This window comes from Colias croceus, chromosome 15 (genome assembly GCF_905220415.1).
Source record: "Colias croceus chromosome 15, ilColCroc2.1".
NCBI classification, from domain to species: domain Eukaryota; kingdom Metazoa; phylum Arthropoda; class Insecta; order Lepidoptera; family Pieridae; genus Colias; species Colias croceus.
The window spans coordinates 3,930,565-3,949,956 of NC_059551.1; the positions used below are offsets into that span (position 1 = coordinate 3,930,565).

At 34.4% G+C, this 19,392-nt stretch overlaps 1 protein-coding gene across 1 annotated transcript in view; it reads left to right on the plus strand.

The window, feature by feature from the left end:
- LOC123697926 overlaps positions 1–16,979 on the plus strand; it is a 40,890-nt gene extending 23,911 nt beyond the window's left edge. Inside the window, exons 15-36 of the mRNA XM_045644499.1 lie at positions 31–198; positions 277–360; positions 491–641; positions 714–1,248; positions 1,330–1,637; positions 1,782–2,000; positions 2,081–2,171; positions 2,253–2,813; positions 2,925–3,051; positions 3,140–3,360; positions 3,815–4,023; positions 4,712–4,894; positions 5,303–5,426; positions 5,747–5,878; positions 6,255–6,401; positions 8,842–8,994; positions 9,537–9,613; positions 10,469–10,642; positions 11,275–11,460; positions 14,080–14,266; positions 15,630–15,765; positions 16,862–16,979. Of these exons, the coding sequence (XP_045500455.1) occupies positions 31–198; positions 277–360; positions 491–641; positions 714–1,248; positions 1,330–1,637; positions 1,782–2,000; positions 2,081–2,171; positions 2,253–2,813; positions 2,925–3,051; positions 3,140–3,360; positions 3,815–4,023; positions 4,712–4,894; positions 5,303–5,426; positions 5,747–5,878; positions 6,255–6,401; positions 8,842–8,994; positions 9,537–9,613; positions 10,469–10,642; positions 11,275–11,460; positions 14,080–14,266; positions 15,630–15,765; positions 16,862–16,913 (4,225 nt within the window). The 3' untranslated portion in view covers positions 16,914–16,979. The remainder of the gene's footprint in view (positions 1–30; positions 199–276; positions 361–490; positions 642–713; positions 1,249–1,329; positions 1,638–1,781; positions 2,001–2,080; positions 2,172–2,252; positions 2,814–2,924; positions 3,052–3,139; positions 3,361–3,814; positions 4,024–4,711; positions 4,895–5,302; positions 5,427–5,746; positions 5,879–6,254; positions 6,402–8,841; positions 8,995–9,536; positions 9,614–10,468; positions 10,643–11,274; positions 11,461–14,079; positions 14,267–15,629; positions 15,766–16,861) is intronic.
- The last annotated feature ends 2,413 nt before the right edge of the window (positions 16,980–19,392 follow it).

Sequence of the window (19,392 nt, forward strand, 5' to 3'; positions counted from 1 at the left end):
TTTATATAATTTAAAATTTAACATTTTCAGTACTGCAAAATCAAGTCCAGCGTCACCAGAAATAACGAATCATGAGCTCGAAGAGGAACAAAAAGCGAAACGCACTGTTATTTCCAATAATGTAACAACTATTCTTGCACCTTTAGAAAAAAATTCTCCATCTGCATCTAATGAATCACTTACTGTAGATCAAAGCAGGTAAAAACATAAGCGAATCTATCATACTATTATTTACCTTAATAAAAATATCAGTAAATTAAATATGACTTTTTTCAGGGACCATTCTGATGGAATGTGGAATGAATCGCAAGCGACTGTATTACAATTAGATTCTGGCACTGATAATGGCACAGTTGTGAGGTCTGTATATTATTATTTATGTTGAGTAGAGATATTATGATAAATGTTATAATTAATAGCTCTTATTACAATTTAACTAATGCATGTAAAATTAAATTTTTTTAGTTTTAAATAAAATTTATATTTTCAGCTCTTCGGACCTTAGTTCCTTAGCTGCATCACCTGGAGCATTGGCTTTATTGACTCCAACATCACGAAGGAAACAACTATTATTATTACAACATCAACAGAGATCCTCCTTGGATACAGATGCTTTAGATGAAGAATTTGATGCATCTCAAGTATGTGTTTTTAAACACATCATATTCATAAACTACGCTGTTTTGTTAATAATATGAAATATTTTCTTTCAGAGTCAATCACCAACATCGCCACGGAATAAACTAGACACATCGAGTTCAAGTTCAATTCATCAAATGCGGCCCTCACTTTCACCTCCAGCTGTTGTACCAAATATTCCATTGCCAATGTTAGCAATAACAAAACAACCGACTATTTCTAAAACATCGCCTTCTCATCCGAAAATAAACCACACACCACAAATTGCAATAACACATCCCAGCTTAGACTTGAGTGACGTTCCGTTTAAACGGACTCCCAGTTTCATAAATAAAAAGCGGGAAAGGGCACTAAGTCCATCGAGAAGACAAGAATTAACGCAGAAAAAACCTCAACAAAAAGAACCAAATGGCACAATACCTAACCAGATGGTACAATCACCGTCAGAACCAACATTGGCTAAAGCAGGAAGCAGTGAGACTAGCTTAGCAAGGACAGATTCAGGTAAATTAAATACAGATGTATCAGAGAGTACCACTACAACAGAAGATTATGTAACAGCTAATTCAGATAGTTCTAAGAAGAGTAATAGTAAAAACCAAAATCATAGTAAGTAATAAAAAATATTTTTAACTATATAGGAAAATTGCCTTGTATTCAAATGTGATAATGTAACAAAATTATTTTTAGGTTCAGAAAATAACAACAAAGCTCAAGATGGGTCGTCATTTGAAAGTGCATCAAGTTTGTATTCGTCAACTAAAACGGATAATATAGCGGAAGATTTAATCGTGCCAAGTTTTTCACCGCCTTTAGAAATTAATGATGATTTCATTGTACCAAATCTATCATCGCCACCATTACCAATACCTGATAGAAAAATAAAGCCTTCCGTAGAAAGATTTGAAGTTAAAGCGGAAATCAATCCATCGGTAGAATATATAAGAAAACATAAGACTGAAATTTGTAAATCCAAAGATGATGTTCCTCCTAGAACAGTAAGTACTTCCATTAATACTTTAAAGCTAAGCTCTTAAACTGTTCTCGATGTATATTGTATATGTTTTAGAAAATTCCAATGACGCAATAAATAACTATTAAAAACTACTTTTTCCATTTGATAATAAATAATTATTTTTAAGATTATTCCAACACGAGAAACAACAAGCCTTAAAAGCAGTTCTAGCGGCAGTTATAGTATAGGTGGGTCCAACCCTAATATAATTGAAAGTGTTATTGATAAGACTCCAACAGAAAAAATGAAAGATTTGCCTGAAAAGCCGGAACCACAAGAAATCAAATCCAAACCAGAAAAACCTCCGAAGCAAGAACAAAAAGATCAATTAATACCGAAAAATATGGTAAATAAAGTAATTTTTATTAAATAAATTTTAATAAATAATACACAAATACTAACAGTCGATTGGTGTGTTTCCTATAGGGTTCGCTGTCCGATGATGAAAGAAGTGTTCATTACTCGTCATCAGGCTATTACGAAAGTCCAATAGACGATGACGATGATGGAGGTTTGAGTAAGACATTAATTAGTAGTTATGTCAATATAAGTTATACTGATTGAATTTATCATTCATTAAAATTAGATTCAATTTCAGCCTACAAACATTCGCAAAAATATAGATCTACAAGTCGTCCTAAACTTTGGTTGTCAGAAGAGAAGCGACGAAAAAAGAAAGCTTTTACATTAGAATTTTCAAAATCATATGATGACTCAATATCCACATCTCAAGATGATTGGGGTAAAAAAGACAAGGAATTAAACAATCAAGGCCATAGATTGGAAAGAAGTTCTTTGAAATCGACTCTATCGAAATCTCCATTAGAAGAAAAAAATCCAGAAGCAAGAAAAAAGAAGACACATTTTATGGATAAGACGAAAAGTTTACAATCTTCACCCAGAGAATCGGTTGATATTGAAAAGTCATTACGAGATAAAATTATCAAAGAGAAAGAATCTGACAATAAACGGCCACTTGAAAGGGAAAGATACGTAAAAAGAACCAAACTTAAAGCAAAAAGTCCCACTCAAAGTAAAACGGTAGATATCATCCACCGAGGATCGCATTATGAAAGAAGAGAAGCATTAGGTTCCAATATGAAATTACATCTTAACATACCTACATCAGATGATTCAAGTGAACAATATAAGAAAAACGGTAAAAATGATTTTGATTGTTTATGGAATATGCCTATCATATTTAAACACCAGAATTTAAACATTTATTTAAATATCTATAACAATAATAAAATGTCTTTGTTATTTTTAGGTACGAGTAATGGAAATGTATCTCCCAGAAAACATAGACGATTGCGCGACAGTCCAAGAAGGAAAGGAACTAATTCCTCAACAGCCAAGTCTCCAACATCAAATAATAACCACTCTGGCTCATACTCGTTAGTTATTTTCTTGTAAAATAATTGAAAATGCCTGAATTATTATTAAGTGCATATTACTAAAATAGCCAACATTTATTTACTTCAGCTCAAGACCAAGGAGAAAAAGCGGTTCAAATGAAAGCATATCATTACCAGGAAGTTTGCCTCGAAGGAAGCAATCTATACCAACGTTGCCTTGTATGAGCTCGTTAGAAGCTGAAGACATCGAAACCGCTCGAACACTAACAAGCGCTGGTTCAAGATTAACTCCTTTACGCTATGTGAAAAGTCCAACATCGTCACCGAGGCACCGTAAACCAGATAAAGGTTGGAAACAAAAATTACACATTTGCGAAATTTATACATTTTTAACATCATAAGCAACCAATAACAATTTCAATAAGAATAACAAATACAATTTTCTTAAGTTAAATAAGATTGTATCTTTACAATACCAAATGTCCCTTAGCTTTTTGCTAAATCGTTTGTTGTAAAACTGGTCAGACAGCATATTCTATTTATCAATTCACAATTTTTCAGCCACACAGCGAAGTCTCCAAATAAAATTTAACATTTATTTACTCAAATCTTTGAAAGCATTCTGAACGATCACAGCCACCATCATAATAATGATAATTATAATTATTGAAATTTCCATACGCCCACATTAATCTTTCCTTATTTTTTATGCCTTATATGCTACATATCTACCCCATTAAGCTTAAGCGAATTGTTAATTATACCAAAAACCCTTTAACAGTAATGGAAGTTTCGTTAACAGACGGAAAGTTTGCAAAGGCGGCCTCAGCAGAATCCCTCCGTTCCGTTTCACCAGGCTCGGACTCTGTGTTCTATTCGGAGCAAACCGAGCACAGCGCTGGCGCCGAGTGCGAGGCGCGTGCACACTGTCTGCACTGCGGCAAGGAGGTGCACATCGTCACCGCGCCGCACGACCACGACAGCCGCGCGTCTAAGACCTCGCACACTGATGTAAGTGCTAATGTAATGTTTATAACTTTGCCATTTTAATGAAATGATATGAAATGAAATACGTTTTCATATGTCCATAATAAACGTAGCGTCCTCTCCCGCCAGGTTGCCTGGTAGAGATTGCTGTTTAGCAATAAGGCCGCCTTTTGGGCAATTTATGATTTTGTATTAATACTTCCTTTTGTATACTATTGTTTGATCATATTATTTTGCACAATAAAGAATTATAAATAAATAAATAAACTTACATATTTCATTTTATGCCCGTCATTCATTAGCGCGATGCGAACCGACTCAACCGAGCCCCGAGCTGTACCCAGCCGTTGACAAATCCACCATCGTTCAAATACTAGCCGCAAGCCACAGTGTCGCATCAAGGACCAACATATTCTCACACAGCGGACTTGTTACCTTTAATAGATCCGTTATTTCTCACTAGAAGTCATTAATTTAATAAAGAGTAGAAATAAGTAAACTTAGGGTACCATTTTTTTCCAATTTACAAATCCCATAGTTCATCACAAGCTAATTAACATTTTTATCTCACAAAATAAATTGCGTTTCTAAAGTATTCAATAATTCACACTTATTTCACACCAAAGGATACGAAAACATATTTGCATCAACTTATCCAAGAATCTGAAAATATTTAATTCTATCAGATAAACACATAAAAATAATTCTACAGGAATCCTACGCGGATGCAACACCAGACATAGTCCCAGCACCAGCTGGTTTCGCAGACTCGCCATCTTGTATGACAGCAAAGAAGCCCGCAACTGGAGCTCGTCTATACAAGAAGCTAGATAAGCGATACCGCTCTGAAGATAAATCTAGGCACTATCGACATAGACAAGATGTTCGGGCTAAGGTACTTATATGATAGATACTGCCGTAATTATTCTCTTCTCTAACCCCATATATTTAAGAAAAATGTTTCCAGAATACTAGAAAAGTGAAATGTTACAGAATAGAAATTGTTAGGTATTGAAAATAATGTGAACCCTACTATTAATATAAATGCGAAAGTAACCCTGTTTGATGTTAATTTGGAATAAGAATACCTTAGGAAACGAAACTTATGGGCAATAAATGGGGCACGGAAAATTTACAGCTTTTACGCGATGAAGTTAAATGTACACGAGGGAAACTATTGCAATGCTTCGCTTGCGTACATAATATAATTATACTTCGTCGCGTAAATATTGTAAAATTAAATTTGATGTATTAACAACACATTCATAAACATAATCAATTTATTTTGTGTTGTTATGTATAGTCGGAAGAAAGGGGTAAAGAAGAATACGCATCAAGCGAGAAGCCCCAAGATGCGCGTATCGCTCGCTCCGCTGGGAACAGTCTCGACAAACTCGGCGGGTCCAATGCTAGCGTCGATCCTGATGGTAAATTATTATTCAAAATAATATCTTAATACAATCATATTGTGACTATTAAATTATTTAAATATCTATGTCTTTAAAATAATCGTATTCTAGTGTTTGTAACCAATTTTGAAATAACTTGACTGCTTTTTAGTATTATTTTTTTTGTTTCGTATACTTCGTACTGATGTGCTTTTATAGTTCAGCGTGTTCAAGGGGATAATATTATGACACCTTACATGGCCGTTCAATATACACTTGACTTCTTTTCAGTTATTATTTAGGAATTTATTTTTTATAATACTGTCTGTGTTCTACAACTAATAAAAATCTTAATCCAGAACACGAGGAATGTTCTGGAAGCTCAGAAGGCGCAGAGGGTCGGGAGCGCGGCGTGTACGCGACGCCGTGGTGGTGCGGGAACTGGATACTGCTCTCTGAGACTGACGACCATTGGACTAGGATTCCACCTGGTAAGTGTGATTGAATAATAAAATTATTTTATTTAAAATGAAAATTTTGACTCTCGAAAATTAACCCAGCCTTCGTGTTGATAAGCATCGTTACGTTAATTTTAAAATTAAGTAATTAATCAATCACATTGTTGACGAAATCTTTTGATTAAATTTCTCATACTTTTTGGACTAAATGTAACATATATGTGTTTTTTGCTAAAATAAATAAATTTTCATTTTCAAATATGTAAATTAATGTTTGTCCTTTTGCTGTTTACGGAAATAGTTCCCCCAAAATTATTTTTTAGCTAAAACACCAAAACCACAATGATTTTCATTTCTATCGTCAAATTACATAAAGATACATTTTTCATTTATGATTTTTTTCTTTTAGATTCATTAGCATCACCAGAACCAAACCAAGAAGATCCAACAGAATCTGAAACCGAGTTCAACAAGCGCTACGTGGCGCTCACACACCGCCTCGTGCACCGACGCGCTTGTATAGAGCTCAATAAACGACAGACTAATAATACTTTTGGTAAGTAAATGTATATAAGTAGGCTGTAGGTGTTATGTATTTGATTCTCTGTCAGAAATACCGTCTTATGTATAGACCTCAACGACAAAACCAATTTTTGTTCATACCGTAAAGTTATTCTCTCTCGGAAGTGTCTCGCAACTTGTAATTCGAGTGCAATTTGATAATTTGAGATCTTTCAAATTCATAAGTATTCAACATCAATGGAGAAACTAACAAAACTTATGTAAGCATTATTTGCTGTAATTATACTTATGAATGAAAATAAAGTCGTAATTTACATACATTTTACCAAAGTACCTAACAAGCAATCGTATATACAAAAAAGGAGCGCGTGTCCCGAGCACACGTGTCAGAAGTGAAACATCTTTGATAGATACCAAAATTGTCGCCTTAATTTATTCACACGATACGCATGTAGAAAGGCACGAAATACGTCAGTACGAGCTACTATAATAACAATTAAACGCATTACGTCACGACTAATGTAAAATTAACGCGTCTCTCCTAACCCGTGACGCGAGGGCTATTTCCGTCACCTCTCTTTATTTCAATTCTTACACCTGATATTTTAAGAACGACCTCAAACATTTTTTAGCGTCGCTCATTATTGGCGAATATGACATAATGGTCTATTGTTAAAGTCGGATCATACGTAACTTTGAACTGTTATTTCAGTTAAAACTATACAAAGCTTTCGTATTTTCTAAAAAATAATGTTAAAATTTTTTTTCATTTTTTTTTATTATAAAGCATCCGCCAGGTATTCCTTCATATAAAAATAATTCGATAGAGATATAAGTTTGTGAATCATCAGCGTTTAGTGGTTTAAATAGAAACGTAGAGTCGATAAAAAGTCGCTACTGTTACTGACCGAACGAATGCGCACTAAATTTAATTTCACATGGCCAGCATAACGTCAATTCTCAGTTGTTGAAGTCGCGCGACTGAAGCGAGACGGTGTTGTCTCACGTTCGTCGTCTGAAGTGCTTATTTTCTATCGATTTGACATTTGCGGGTTAATGACGTCATTTCGTTACAGCATACGTACCGATAACTTTGTAATATTTTGATTCGTTCAAGTGCGTTTACATTACAATGCATGATTTGTGTAGCAAAACAATGGGCCATGCTCGTAAGTCATATTTCAGTTACCTGTGATTGTGATTTACATACGTTTCACGATACTCATTGCGATCTTTGTCCCGTTTTAGTTAGAGGAGTTTTATCTAAGCCACATGGCAGTTTAAGACAAAAATTGGAGGAGATTTTCAAATTGATGCTGGTCCTATGGTGCCGACAAAGTGAAATAAACAGGCTTGTTGCTTCAGAACCGAGTGGTAACATATTTATTATCAAATAAAAAAGAGATTAATAATTTTCAACAATCATTTCATAATTAACTTTTGATCATAATAATATTTACATAATTCTTCATCGATCTGCAGCTATTTTAATAACCGGTTTTATCATAAATACTTCTCGTATAAAAAGTTGTTAAATCTCGATCCTTGTTCTCACGCGTGTTATCACAAATTACGCGAATATGAATTAAAATTTACAGCTCGTTTTTGAACAATTAACGCGAATGTTATAAACCTGGCGCTTGCATGAATGGAGCTATGAGGTCATTGGCTCCACGCCAAGTATCTAATCATATAATTTGCATTTTTTCCGATATTAGGTCGAGATTTAAAACTATGTATGTCATGGCCATGCTCTCTATTGACGTGGGCTCTGCCATGAGTGTTTTACAGATAACCTACATACCTATTTTGTTTACGACTTTTCAGGTATTTTTGCATTGAATTTATTTACGATCCACTTGTTTGACCTAATACGATATAGTTTTTAATAGCATTATCAATGCATTGTATTACATATGTTCCGCAGTGAAGGGTTAATCTCTGCTTTCAAGATTGTTTCACGTGTTTTTAAGTATGCATTGACTATAGTTTATTTTACTTAAATTCGAATAAATATTATAAATTTAATAATATATTTTTACTTTTATTAAGACGATTTAGTAATAATAGATGTAACTCCGATTTTATTCGACATTGTTTTTCATTTCAAAATTACATCAAAAATTCCACGACAGTATTAATTCCAGTCGGAAAGTGAGCTAGACGGAGTTTATAGATCTGTAATTTTACACTGGAAATAAAACGACTTTCATAACCCGCCGATCCCGCTATATATAAATCAATATTGCATTTAACAGGTACTCCACGAAATGCTATGTATTAACTATTAAAATTTTACTCCACCATTATGGTGTGGTTGCGCGCTAAACAATAAAGTCATGTATTTATGTTATTTATGAGTTTACTACAATTTTATTACAACTTCATACGATGATATTATCTACATGAATTATTAACTTTTTCCACAATACATGTAGAAAAAAAAATATTAAAAATTTCCATAACAATTCCAGAAAGCGACAAAACGGTGGTAGTACGTCGTGGTAACGAAGAGTTTGGGTTCCGAATCCACGGCAGCAAGCCGGTGGTCGTGTCCGCGATAGAACCAGACACGCCAGCGGAGACCTCTGGGCTTGAAGTTGGGGATATTATTATATCGGTTAATGGTAAGTGTTTTGTCTGGTAGCTGATCTGAATACGTTTATTTGTTTGTTCAATGTTTATTTAAAGGTATGTTGAATCGAAGAAATAATTATTGTCTTTTAACACCAAACAAGGCACACCAGGTTAAGGCTGAAAGATTCGACTTTAAAGTGTATTCAATTGTTATTAATTAATAATTGTAATGTAAATTGTTGTTTTTTTATTGGCTTTTAATTTATAGGTACCGGAAAATTCGGTTTTGCTAGTAGTTAGTATACCTACCTGAATGGATTTTTTTGTAACTTGATTATTCTGAAACTATAGAAGATGAAAAAAAGTTATCTGAATAATATTTTTCAAAAATATTTAATTCATTTTTTAAGGTTAAGAAAAAAAAGCATTTTCCATACGCATTAAGTAAATATTCTATTATCAGAAGCAGCAATATCATAATTTTAGTTTTTTAAATTCTACTCAAAGAAACTGTTACTACTACAGAAAACAAAAATTTAATTCTATTAAACCAGATTGCACTTAAATAACATAATATGTAAATCTGTTTCAGGAATCAACGTGTTAGACAAAACACACTCGGAAGTTGTGAAAATAGCTCATTCTGGCTCGGAAATTCTTGAATTAGATGTGAGTAATTTGCACTTAAATATACTAGTCTTGTTAACAATATTATGCAAACAAGAGGAATGGTTACGTATTCGCTAAGATATAATATTTAAGTCGTCATAATTCATAATTAATAAGAATCATTGCTATGTACTTGAAAGGTTTCGATGAAACCCTGTAAATCAAAATAAAACAAACGTAATATTATAAGGAAATGAGTTATTATGGATATTAAGTTTAGCAACATGTTGTACAAATATTTTGTTTTCTGCATTTTCAAAACAAACCCTGACAGAAAATTTAATGGAAAATTTTGGTTATTTGCGGCTACGCCCGCGTAGTCAAGGAAAAACCCGCATAGTTCCCGTTTCCGTGAGATTTCCGGGATAAAACCTATCGTATGTCCTTCTTCAGATCTCAAGCTATTTTTGTACCAAATTAGAAATAAATCCATGCAGTATTTTTTGAGATTAGCCTGGACATACATACAAAAAGACACAAATTCTGAAAACTATATTTTTGGCTTCGGTATCTATTGCAGATCCCAAGTATTCTTTTAAAAAAATATTCAAACTACAGTTTTGACTTTCCTACGATTTTATTATATTTATTTATTACTAGGATTCCGCCCGCGGCTTCGCCCGCGCAATCAAAGAAAAACCCGCATAGTTCCCGTTCCCGTGGGATTTCGGGGATTGCGTCATTTTCCCGGGATAAAAAGTAGCCTATGTCCTTTCTCGGGTATCAAAATATCTCCATACCAAATTTCATGAAAATTGGTTCAGTAGTTTAGGCGTGATTGAGTAACAGACAGACAGACAGACAGAGTTACTTTCGCATTTATAATATTAAGTATGGATAACAATCATGTACCAGGTGGCCAGAACATGCGAGGCGGTGGCCACACTGGCGCACGAGGGCGGGCCGGCGGCGCTGTACTCGGGCTACCTGTGGCGCGCCGCCGCCCGCCCGCACGCGCCGCTGCGCTGGACGCGCCGCTGGTTCGTGCTCAAGCGGGACAACTGCTTGTACTACTACAAGACCGACTCGGTGAGTGGCACACACACACACACATACACACACACACACACATACACACATATACATAGCATATAGACACACAAAATATGAACAACAACTTTTAGGATATGCATTAACTATATTTATTGCCAGTTTTTATAACATTATTTGCCACCTAAAGCTCAATTTAAAATTAAATAACAAGTGATAACTGTTTTAAAAACAACAGACTTCAAACTTGCACTTGCAACATTTACAAATACAGACAAAAATGCTCATAAAATAAAAACTACTGGGCCTATCTGAATAAAATTTTTATGGGACCAATTCGACACTATCCCACATCGAACAAAAAAAGAATCACGTAAATCGGTTCAGAAACCTCGGAGTAATCGGTGTACATACATAAAAAAAACATACCACCCGAATTGATAACCTCCTCCTTTTTTTTGTAGTCGGTTAAAAAAAACTTAAAAAAATAAATATGAACACTGCAGATACACAATCAAATACGCGTTTACGATTACAATTATTAATATTATTTGACGCGTGTAACAAAAAATCTATGGATCAATAATTTTCTCCCATCACTTCCAGCCTAAATTCATACCTATTTATACAAAACCACAAAATCATATAGACTCAATAACACGTATTTACAGAGCATCCACCCCGTGGGCGCTCTCATGCTGGTGAACTACCAGCTCAGCGAGGAGGACGCGGGCCGGCCGCACGGGTTCCGTCTGCAGCGCGGCGGCGGCGCGCGTCTCCGCCTCGCCGCGGACTCGCCCGAGGCCTCCGCCAGGTGGCGCGCTGTACTCGCACACGCTATTGACGCGACCAATCAGGTGAGACCACACACACACACACACACACACACACACACACATACACGTTGCATGCAGTGGACACGTACGCGGTACCGCGTGGAGACGCACACACACACACACACACACACACACACACACACACATACGTGACATGCAGAGGACACGTACGTATACTATGTGGGAGATACACACATAAATACACTTCCTTGCGGAGACATAATACAGACGCACAACCTAAAGTAAAGCCACACACGCACGCACATGTCATGCAGAGGTCGCGTACGCTGTACCGCGCAGAGACATACACACACACACACATTTGACACGCAGAAGACACGTACCTTGTGGAAACATACACATTACACACATATACACAGTCATGATATGCAGAGATCGCTATACGCTGATATATCGAGATACGCTGTACCACGTCGATATGCACACACACAAATACATACATTACACGCAGAGGAAACGTACGCGGGGTGCGTGGAAACGCAGTGTGCATTCGCAGAGGTCAGGTACGTTGTACTGCGTATATACATACACAGACGTAAACATACTCGAAAATATTAAAAAAGACAAAAGAATTCCCTGAGACTTTAGTGCAGACACATAATAATTCGCGTGCTCTTTCAGACAGACACAAATTCACAAAAACAAACCCAGATTATATTTTTTTAGCTAATTGTTAAAACACCAAAATAGTAGAAGACAATAATATAGAGACACGTTTACGCTGCATACATGTGACGCACCGATGATGAGATAAAACAAAGACAGAACAAAGGGTTGACCCACGCAATTACCTTAAACTATCAGATTCATGGTCATATTATGATGTTGCGTTGTAAACTGAAACAATATGAAATAATGGCCTTGGAAAATATCACAAGATTTTACAATAAAAACGCATTTGAAATGATGAAGAAACACGAACTTTATAAAACCTTTCAGAGTATTTTCTTACCAAAAATATTTATTACTAGCTGTGATTCGCGGTTTCATCTGCGTGGCTCCGCTCCTGTTGATAAATGGGCCTAGCAGCTAGCTAACACCGAAATCGAAAGATTTTTTCAATTCGGACCAGTTTAATTATTATCCAATGAAAAACATGCATTACAATAGCTAATAGCTATTATTATTCGAATATTTCTGCAATAGAACAATATTCACGGTTTCTACTTTGAGGCAAAGCTCTAGATACTCTACATTAAGAAACTTAAGTTTGCGACATCGATCACGAGATGTCACTTTATAAAAAATCGTGGTAGAGTCTGTACTATTAACTATTCTGTGGTAGAGTTTAGAAAAATTAGAATCATTTTTTTATTTCAATGACACTATCAATTTGGTAAGAATCACCTAAATAGAACAAACAAACAGATCATAATTGTTGTGTTACCATGGACGAATATAATCTAGATATTTATTGGGTCCATGGTGCTATATAATTTTTGTATTAGCAACTGCAGACAAAGCTTCGCAACTCGATACACAACTAGCGCCATCTAGCTCTGACAATTATGGCGGAAGTTTATCATTTCAAAGCACGTTCACCTGTTATACTTTTTTTTGTTTTATTTCTAAAAGTGTTTTGATCTTAAAGGTATATTGTTGTGTATAATATTTTAATTATCAATATGCTTACCCAATAATGTCTATTATGATCAGAATGAGGTGTATTTCTGTAATCATATTGTCTATTATGATCAGAATGAGGTGTATTTCTGTAATCATATTTTTATGTTTCACAAACATCATGACTAAAAAAAACGACGTGTGGCACTCGGGGGACTGCCGCGGTAAAGCTATTGCATGCTATGCCTTTAAGCCACACCTCCGCCCGTCGAAGTGGGGAGCGTGAGGTTTTTTCGTTACGGAATTTCTCGATTCGGTCCCCGCGCTCAAGGCCCGCGGTAGAAGCTATGCAAAAAAAGCTTTAAAAAATTCTAAAGTGAAAATTATCAAAATGGAACGAAGCGTTAACGAAGACGAATTCACGGGCGAAAGCTAGTGCTATCATGGACGAATATAATCTTATTGGGTCCATGGTGTTACTATAAATATTAAAATTATGTCAAAAGTATCTACAAGATGGCGTTACTCAGTTTTGTCTTTGTCTCGTTCACACATGGAAACCTAAGCATTTGTGATCATTTTTGGTTTTGTATTAGTTCTAAGACTGAAACATAGGTGTCACTTTTACAGTTTGTTATTTTACATAATACATATTTCATTACATTGTATTATAAACATAATATTATAACAACAATAAGATATTGATGTTATTACAAACAAGAGCTGTATGTAAAGGAATTAGGTTGTAATGGTTTATTATTATAGATAAGTTCAGTGTAGCATTCGAAAGTCGTTCAATTTTGGAGGTCGCGTATTTTTGATACCGGCCTGCATTTAATTTCTGAGAGGAGAGTTTAAAAGAGGAGATAGAGCTACAATATTTCAGTTTTTTTTTAGAATTTAAGAAACTAATTTTTTTTAAATCTGCAAAAAAATCTAGTAAATTATCATTTATTTTTTTTAAACTTTAGAGCTTTTTCAAAGTTTGATAAGAATATAACTTTAACTTATCTAATACTTTTCAATATCAATATAATTCAAATTAATTTCAAACAGCGAGACGGCTGGCTCGAAGTGACAATACGGAACATGAAGCTGCCCCCTTCATCCATCCCGCGACCGGATTGCTTCGGCTACCTTATGAAGCTTGGCTCCAAGTGGAAGTCGTGGGCCAAGCGATACTGCGTGCTGAAAGACGCATGCCTTTATTTCTATAGCGATGGAAACAGCAAGAGCGCCTTTGGTAAGTATAAAAAGGGTCCTAAGCCTATAAGGATAAGTGTCAATATAGAATTTGGAATACAAAATACGGCTCCAAGTGGAAGTCGTGGGCCAAGCGATACTGCGTGCTGAAGGACGCGTGTCTATACTACTTATATAGCGATGGGAACAGCAAGAGTGCGTTTGGTAAGTATTGCTGTGGGAAAATGGTGCTTATGGCTATGGGGATAAGTGTCAAATAAATAAATAAATAAATAAATATTATAGGACATTATTACACAAATCGACCTAGTCCCACAGTAAGCTCAATTAAGGCTTGTGTTGTGGGTACTAGGCGACGATAAATATAATATTTAATAAATACATATATAGATAATAACACCCAGACCCAAGAACAAATAATTGAGTTCATCACACAAATATTTGCCCTGACCGGGGATCGAACCCGGGACCGTCGGCTCAGTAGGCAGTTACTTTACCACTGCGCCAACCGCGTCGTCAAATGTATTTAATTTTTTGATATGAAATTCGGCTCTAAGTGGAAGTCTTGGGCTAAGCGCTACTGCATGCTGAAGGACGCGTGTAGCTGTATTTCTATAGCGATGAGAACAGCAAGAGTGCCTTTGGTAAGTATTGTAGTGGGAAAATAGTTTTTATGGCTATAGGGATAGGTGACAGTATTGAATAAGCTTGGTTCCAAGTGGAAATCGTGGGCCAAAAGCTACTGCGTGCTGAAGAACGCGTGTCTCTACTTCTATAGCGACGGGAATAGCAAGAGTGCATTTGGTAAGTATTGCTGTGGGAAAATGGATAAGTGACAATATGGAACATGAAGTTCTTCCTTGTCGATTCTGGTCTACTTCGACTATAAATTCCAGCACGGAACTTGGCCAGAGTTTTTTCGTGCACAAGCAGTTTTTCACGCATTTTTCTCTTGTTTTTTAACATTAATTCAAATAGATGTATGATAAATAATGGAGTCAAACATTTAATAATAACAAGCTATTTAAAAGCCATGACTATTATTTCCACTTAGTATAATATGATGTGCTTGCATTTTACTTATACTTCGCCAAAACCTTGCTTGCTTGCTTGAAAATGTATCACTACATAGTATAAAACAAAGTCGCTTTCTCTGTCCCTATTTCCCTATATCCCTTTGTATGCTTAAAAAATCCGACAGATTCAAGAGGACTGAGGAAGGTTTTAGTATATAATTTATTTGGTTTTAGACAAAGAGGGCGAAGCCGCGGGCGGTAAGCTAGTATAAAATAAAATAAAAAAAGTAATCATCCACTAAACTGCACTTACTGTATAGGATACGTACTGTATAGGGTGTCACAAACCCAGTGTCCCAGTACTTGTAACAATATGTACACGTGTAGGCATGGCGTGCCTGCACGGGTACCGCGTGGCGGGGTGCGCGGCGGGCGGCAAGAAGTTCGCGTTCGAGGCCGCGCCCAGCGAGCCCAACCAGAGGCACTTCTACTTCCACACGGAGTCCGAGATGGACAGGAAGCGGTGAGGCTTTTGTGTACTGATAGATTGTATGATGTTGGGGTGGGTTTTTGTTTGGTTTTTAGTTTTATGACATTCAAATGGCTATAAATAAAAAAAAAGCTATTGCATGCTATGCCTTCAAGCCATACCTCCGCCCGTCGGAGTGGAGAGCGTGAGGTTTTTTCGTTACGGAATTTCTCGATTCGGTCCCCACGCTCAAGGACCGCGATAGAAGCTATGCAATAGCTTAAAATTCATGGTTTTTATTATGAAATTAAGCCCAAGGTGGGATAAGAGATTTGTGAAGTCCGAGGTGACGAGAGGAGGCTTTGAGTGTAGATATAGTGTGATGTTATGGGGTGGATGTTTGCTTAGTTTTTAGATTGATCATCATCATCGTCATCATCAGGCCTTATACGTTCCCACTATTGGGACATGTCACATGGGCCTCTATTAGAGTTGGTTTTATACCAGGCAAATACATACTATAATATTATAAATGCGAAAGTAACGCTGTCTGTCTGTCTGTTACTCAATCACGCCTAAACTACTGAACCAATTTGCATGAAATTTGGTATGGAGATATTTTGATACCCGAGAAAGGACATAGGCTACCTTTTATTGCGAAATATGTACCACGGGCGAAGCCGGGGCGGACCACTAGTACTTTATGAAGAAGGATTTTTATGATTTCAATATATTCGATCACGACGCGAAATTCAAAGGCTTCGTGAAATAATAATGTTGACGTGTAATGAAGTTTCATAATCTCAATCATAATCAAATTTTTAAAGAAACTTTCCATAAAGTAATCAGATCTATAACGTACCTATAAGTACGACTGTTTTACTTATCTTGTTTACTTTTTAAGGGCCGATTTTTCAATCCTTAGTTAAAACTTATTCATCGAATATCGTATTAAACAACCATTTTAAAAATGTGTTACTTGCCCACTTTTTGACAGTTTTTAGGTGACACCTGTATAATATTATTGTGTAATACTTTATTGGACGGATAAGATTTAACCAAGGATTGAAAAACCAGCCCTTAGTCCAGCAAAACACTTCCTTCTCAAAAATACAATAATAATTATTAATTATTAACCTATATTTTACAGATGGATGGCAGCCCTAGAGTACTCAATAGACAGATGGATGAAGGCCGGTTGACGAACATAATTCATGTCGGATTCTTTCGAATTTGTATGAACGTCGCAAATATAATTTTATTTTATGTTTTTGTTTTTTATTTACTTTTATTATTTTAATATGTCGTTATTATACGTTATTTTAGTCGAGAATTGCTATTGACTCATCACATCTACGAGTAAAAATTTTATCAAGTATGATAAATTTTGATAATCTACATAATATTATTATTATGTGTTTGGTTCGTATCGGTTCTTTATTAAATAATTTAGTATAATATGATATTTGTATTGATAACACCCGTCCTAAAGTTTTACCTGCTAAACCGTATGGGGACAAAACACATTATTAAAAGCTTATATATTTACGTTTTTAAATATTATAAACAGAGAATTAGTAATCGTTAAGAAATTTTAGAATTTATTTATTAAGAATTATTATATATAAATATTATATTCAATTCAATATTTTGGAAATGATTCACTTTAAAAAAACAGCAACGACGCATCGAATCTATCTAAACATAGCGTAGCCTTAATAATATCGTATTGAAGAATAAAATAAAATATTTAAAAATTAGATATTATATTTATTGAAACAATGAAATATAAAAATATCAAAACATGAATTATAAAATGATTTGTAAAATTACTTTGATGTAATAAAGATAAATTGATTATTATCAATAATTCCGATGCAATCATTCTACTTTTACTGTGCCCATAAATGAGCGAAAGCCGTCTAAAGATTCTAAGAGAGGTTGGATAGAGGTAATCTAACCAATATAGAGACGAACAGAAAGATTTTATTTATTTATATTTAGAAATGTACTTATCGAATTTCTAAAAAAAACTAAAACCTTTCTCTATTTTATCAATTATTTATCACTATACATAGAAAAATGACAAAACCATTGATTAGATTACGCTATATAAAGTGTATAATAGTTATAAATAAGGAATTTCTATAATTTTTAGACCTGAAAAACACTCGATACTCATTATAGAAAAGTGGCAGAAAAAAGGATCGTCTGAATCCTTTTGATTAAAATTCGTTAAGTTCTCATAATATGTATTTTGTAATAATTTATCTCCTATTATTTTTATAAAAGCTTTTACTTAATGTACTAGCAAAAAAAAAACACTTCATTTTTTTAACCTTACAATACGAATAAAATATCTATGCCAACGTGAAAACTCTACTCTTAAAAATTCCAAAAGATTATTCTAATACAATGATTGCTGGGATGGCCTTTGAAAGAACTGAAAATAACATTTACCAAAAAAAATGTCACGCTTTAACAACTTATTGCTACAAGTTAAAAAAGTTTCTTGGTAACCCTTTATTGCCAAATATATGAACAATACTAAAAACTCTATCCAGGAATTTTAAACAAATATGCATGCCCCAGTAAATCGAAAAAATCTTAAATATTTAGCTTAGTCTTTTGTTTCCTGTAATTATTTTCATAAATAAGAGGAAAAACTTCAAAGGATACACATTTCTTGACAATGAATAATGATCATTGAGGTAAAATAAATAACAATTCTCTCTCCAACATTATTCACTAAAAAAGGTAAGGCAAATAAGATTTTTCGATTTGTAGAGGTGAAATATCAAAATGGACTCTACTACTACTATTATAGGCTTGTGGAGAAGGAACAAACCTTCTTTCGAGTTTAGTAGGTTTTGGACTTATCGAGATTCGATGTAAAGCGGTTCTATTACTTTTGCACACTGCGTTTTCATCTCACTAATTCTATTTAAAAACAATAGGATGAAACAGAAAATTAAAATAATATTATACTATACAAATTTTCATATAAAAGAGAGTGAGATCATATTAATACAATATTCACTATATTATACTCATGTTATGTATTTTTGCAGTTTAATTATATCTGCATAAAAATTATCAGATATATATACCTAATTAAAGTTTATAATTGACGGTCTTTAAATTTTGATTTATCATTGAATTTTATTGAATTATATTCATAGCATAATAAATAATTCATTAAGAAATAGTTTTTGTACTGTTGGAACAATCTCGGCCATGACTTTAAAATAAAGATGGTTTACAACAGATCTTCGAATAAACTATACGTGAAGACTTATAAACTATATACTACGAATATTTACCAAAACTAAAACTTATCAGTAGTTGTTATAATGGAGGAATAAGTGGATCATTGATATTTGTAGAAAATATATTATAATTTAGATATAGATATTGTGTGCAAATGTGCCATCAAAAATGTATAATTTAGACGCCAAATGTAGAGTCAGATTTATAAGCTTTTACAAATAAGTTGTTAATTGTATTGATGTGCCAATATAGGAAATAAAGAATATGTATTACACATTATTCATGTTAAGTTGTTCTTTTTTGAAGATTTAAATTTTATGTGTACTTAGTGTTAACGATTTCGATTTCATTACGGTATATGTGATACCTGTGTACATATTAATAAAAAAACGTTTTTCATGTATTGTAAAA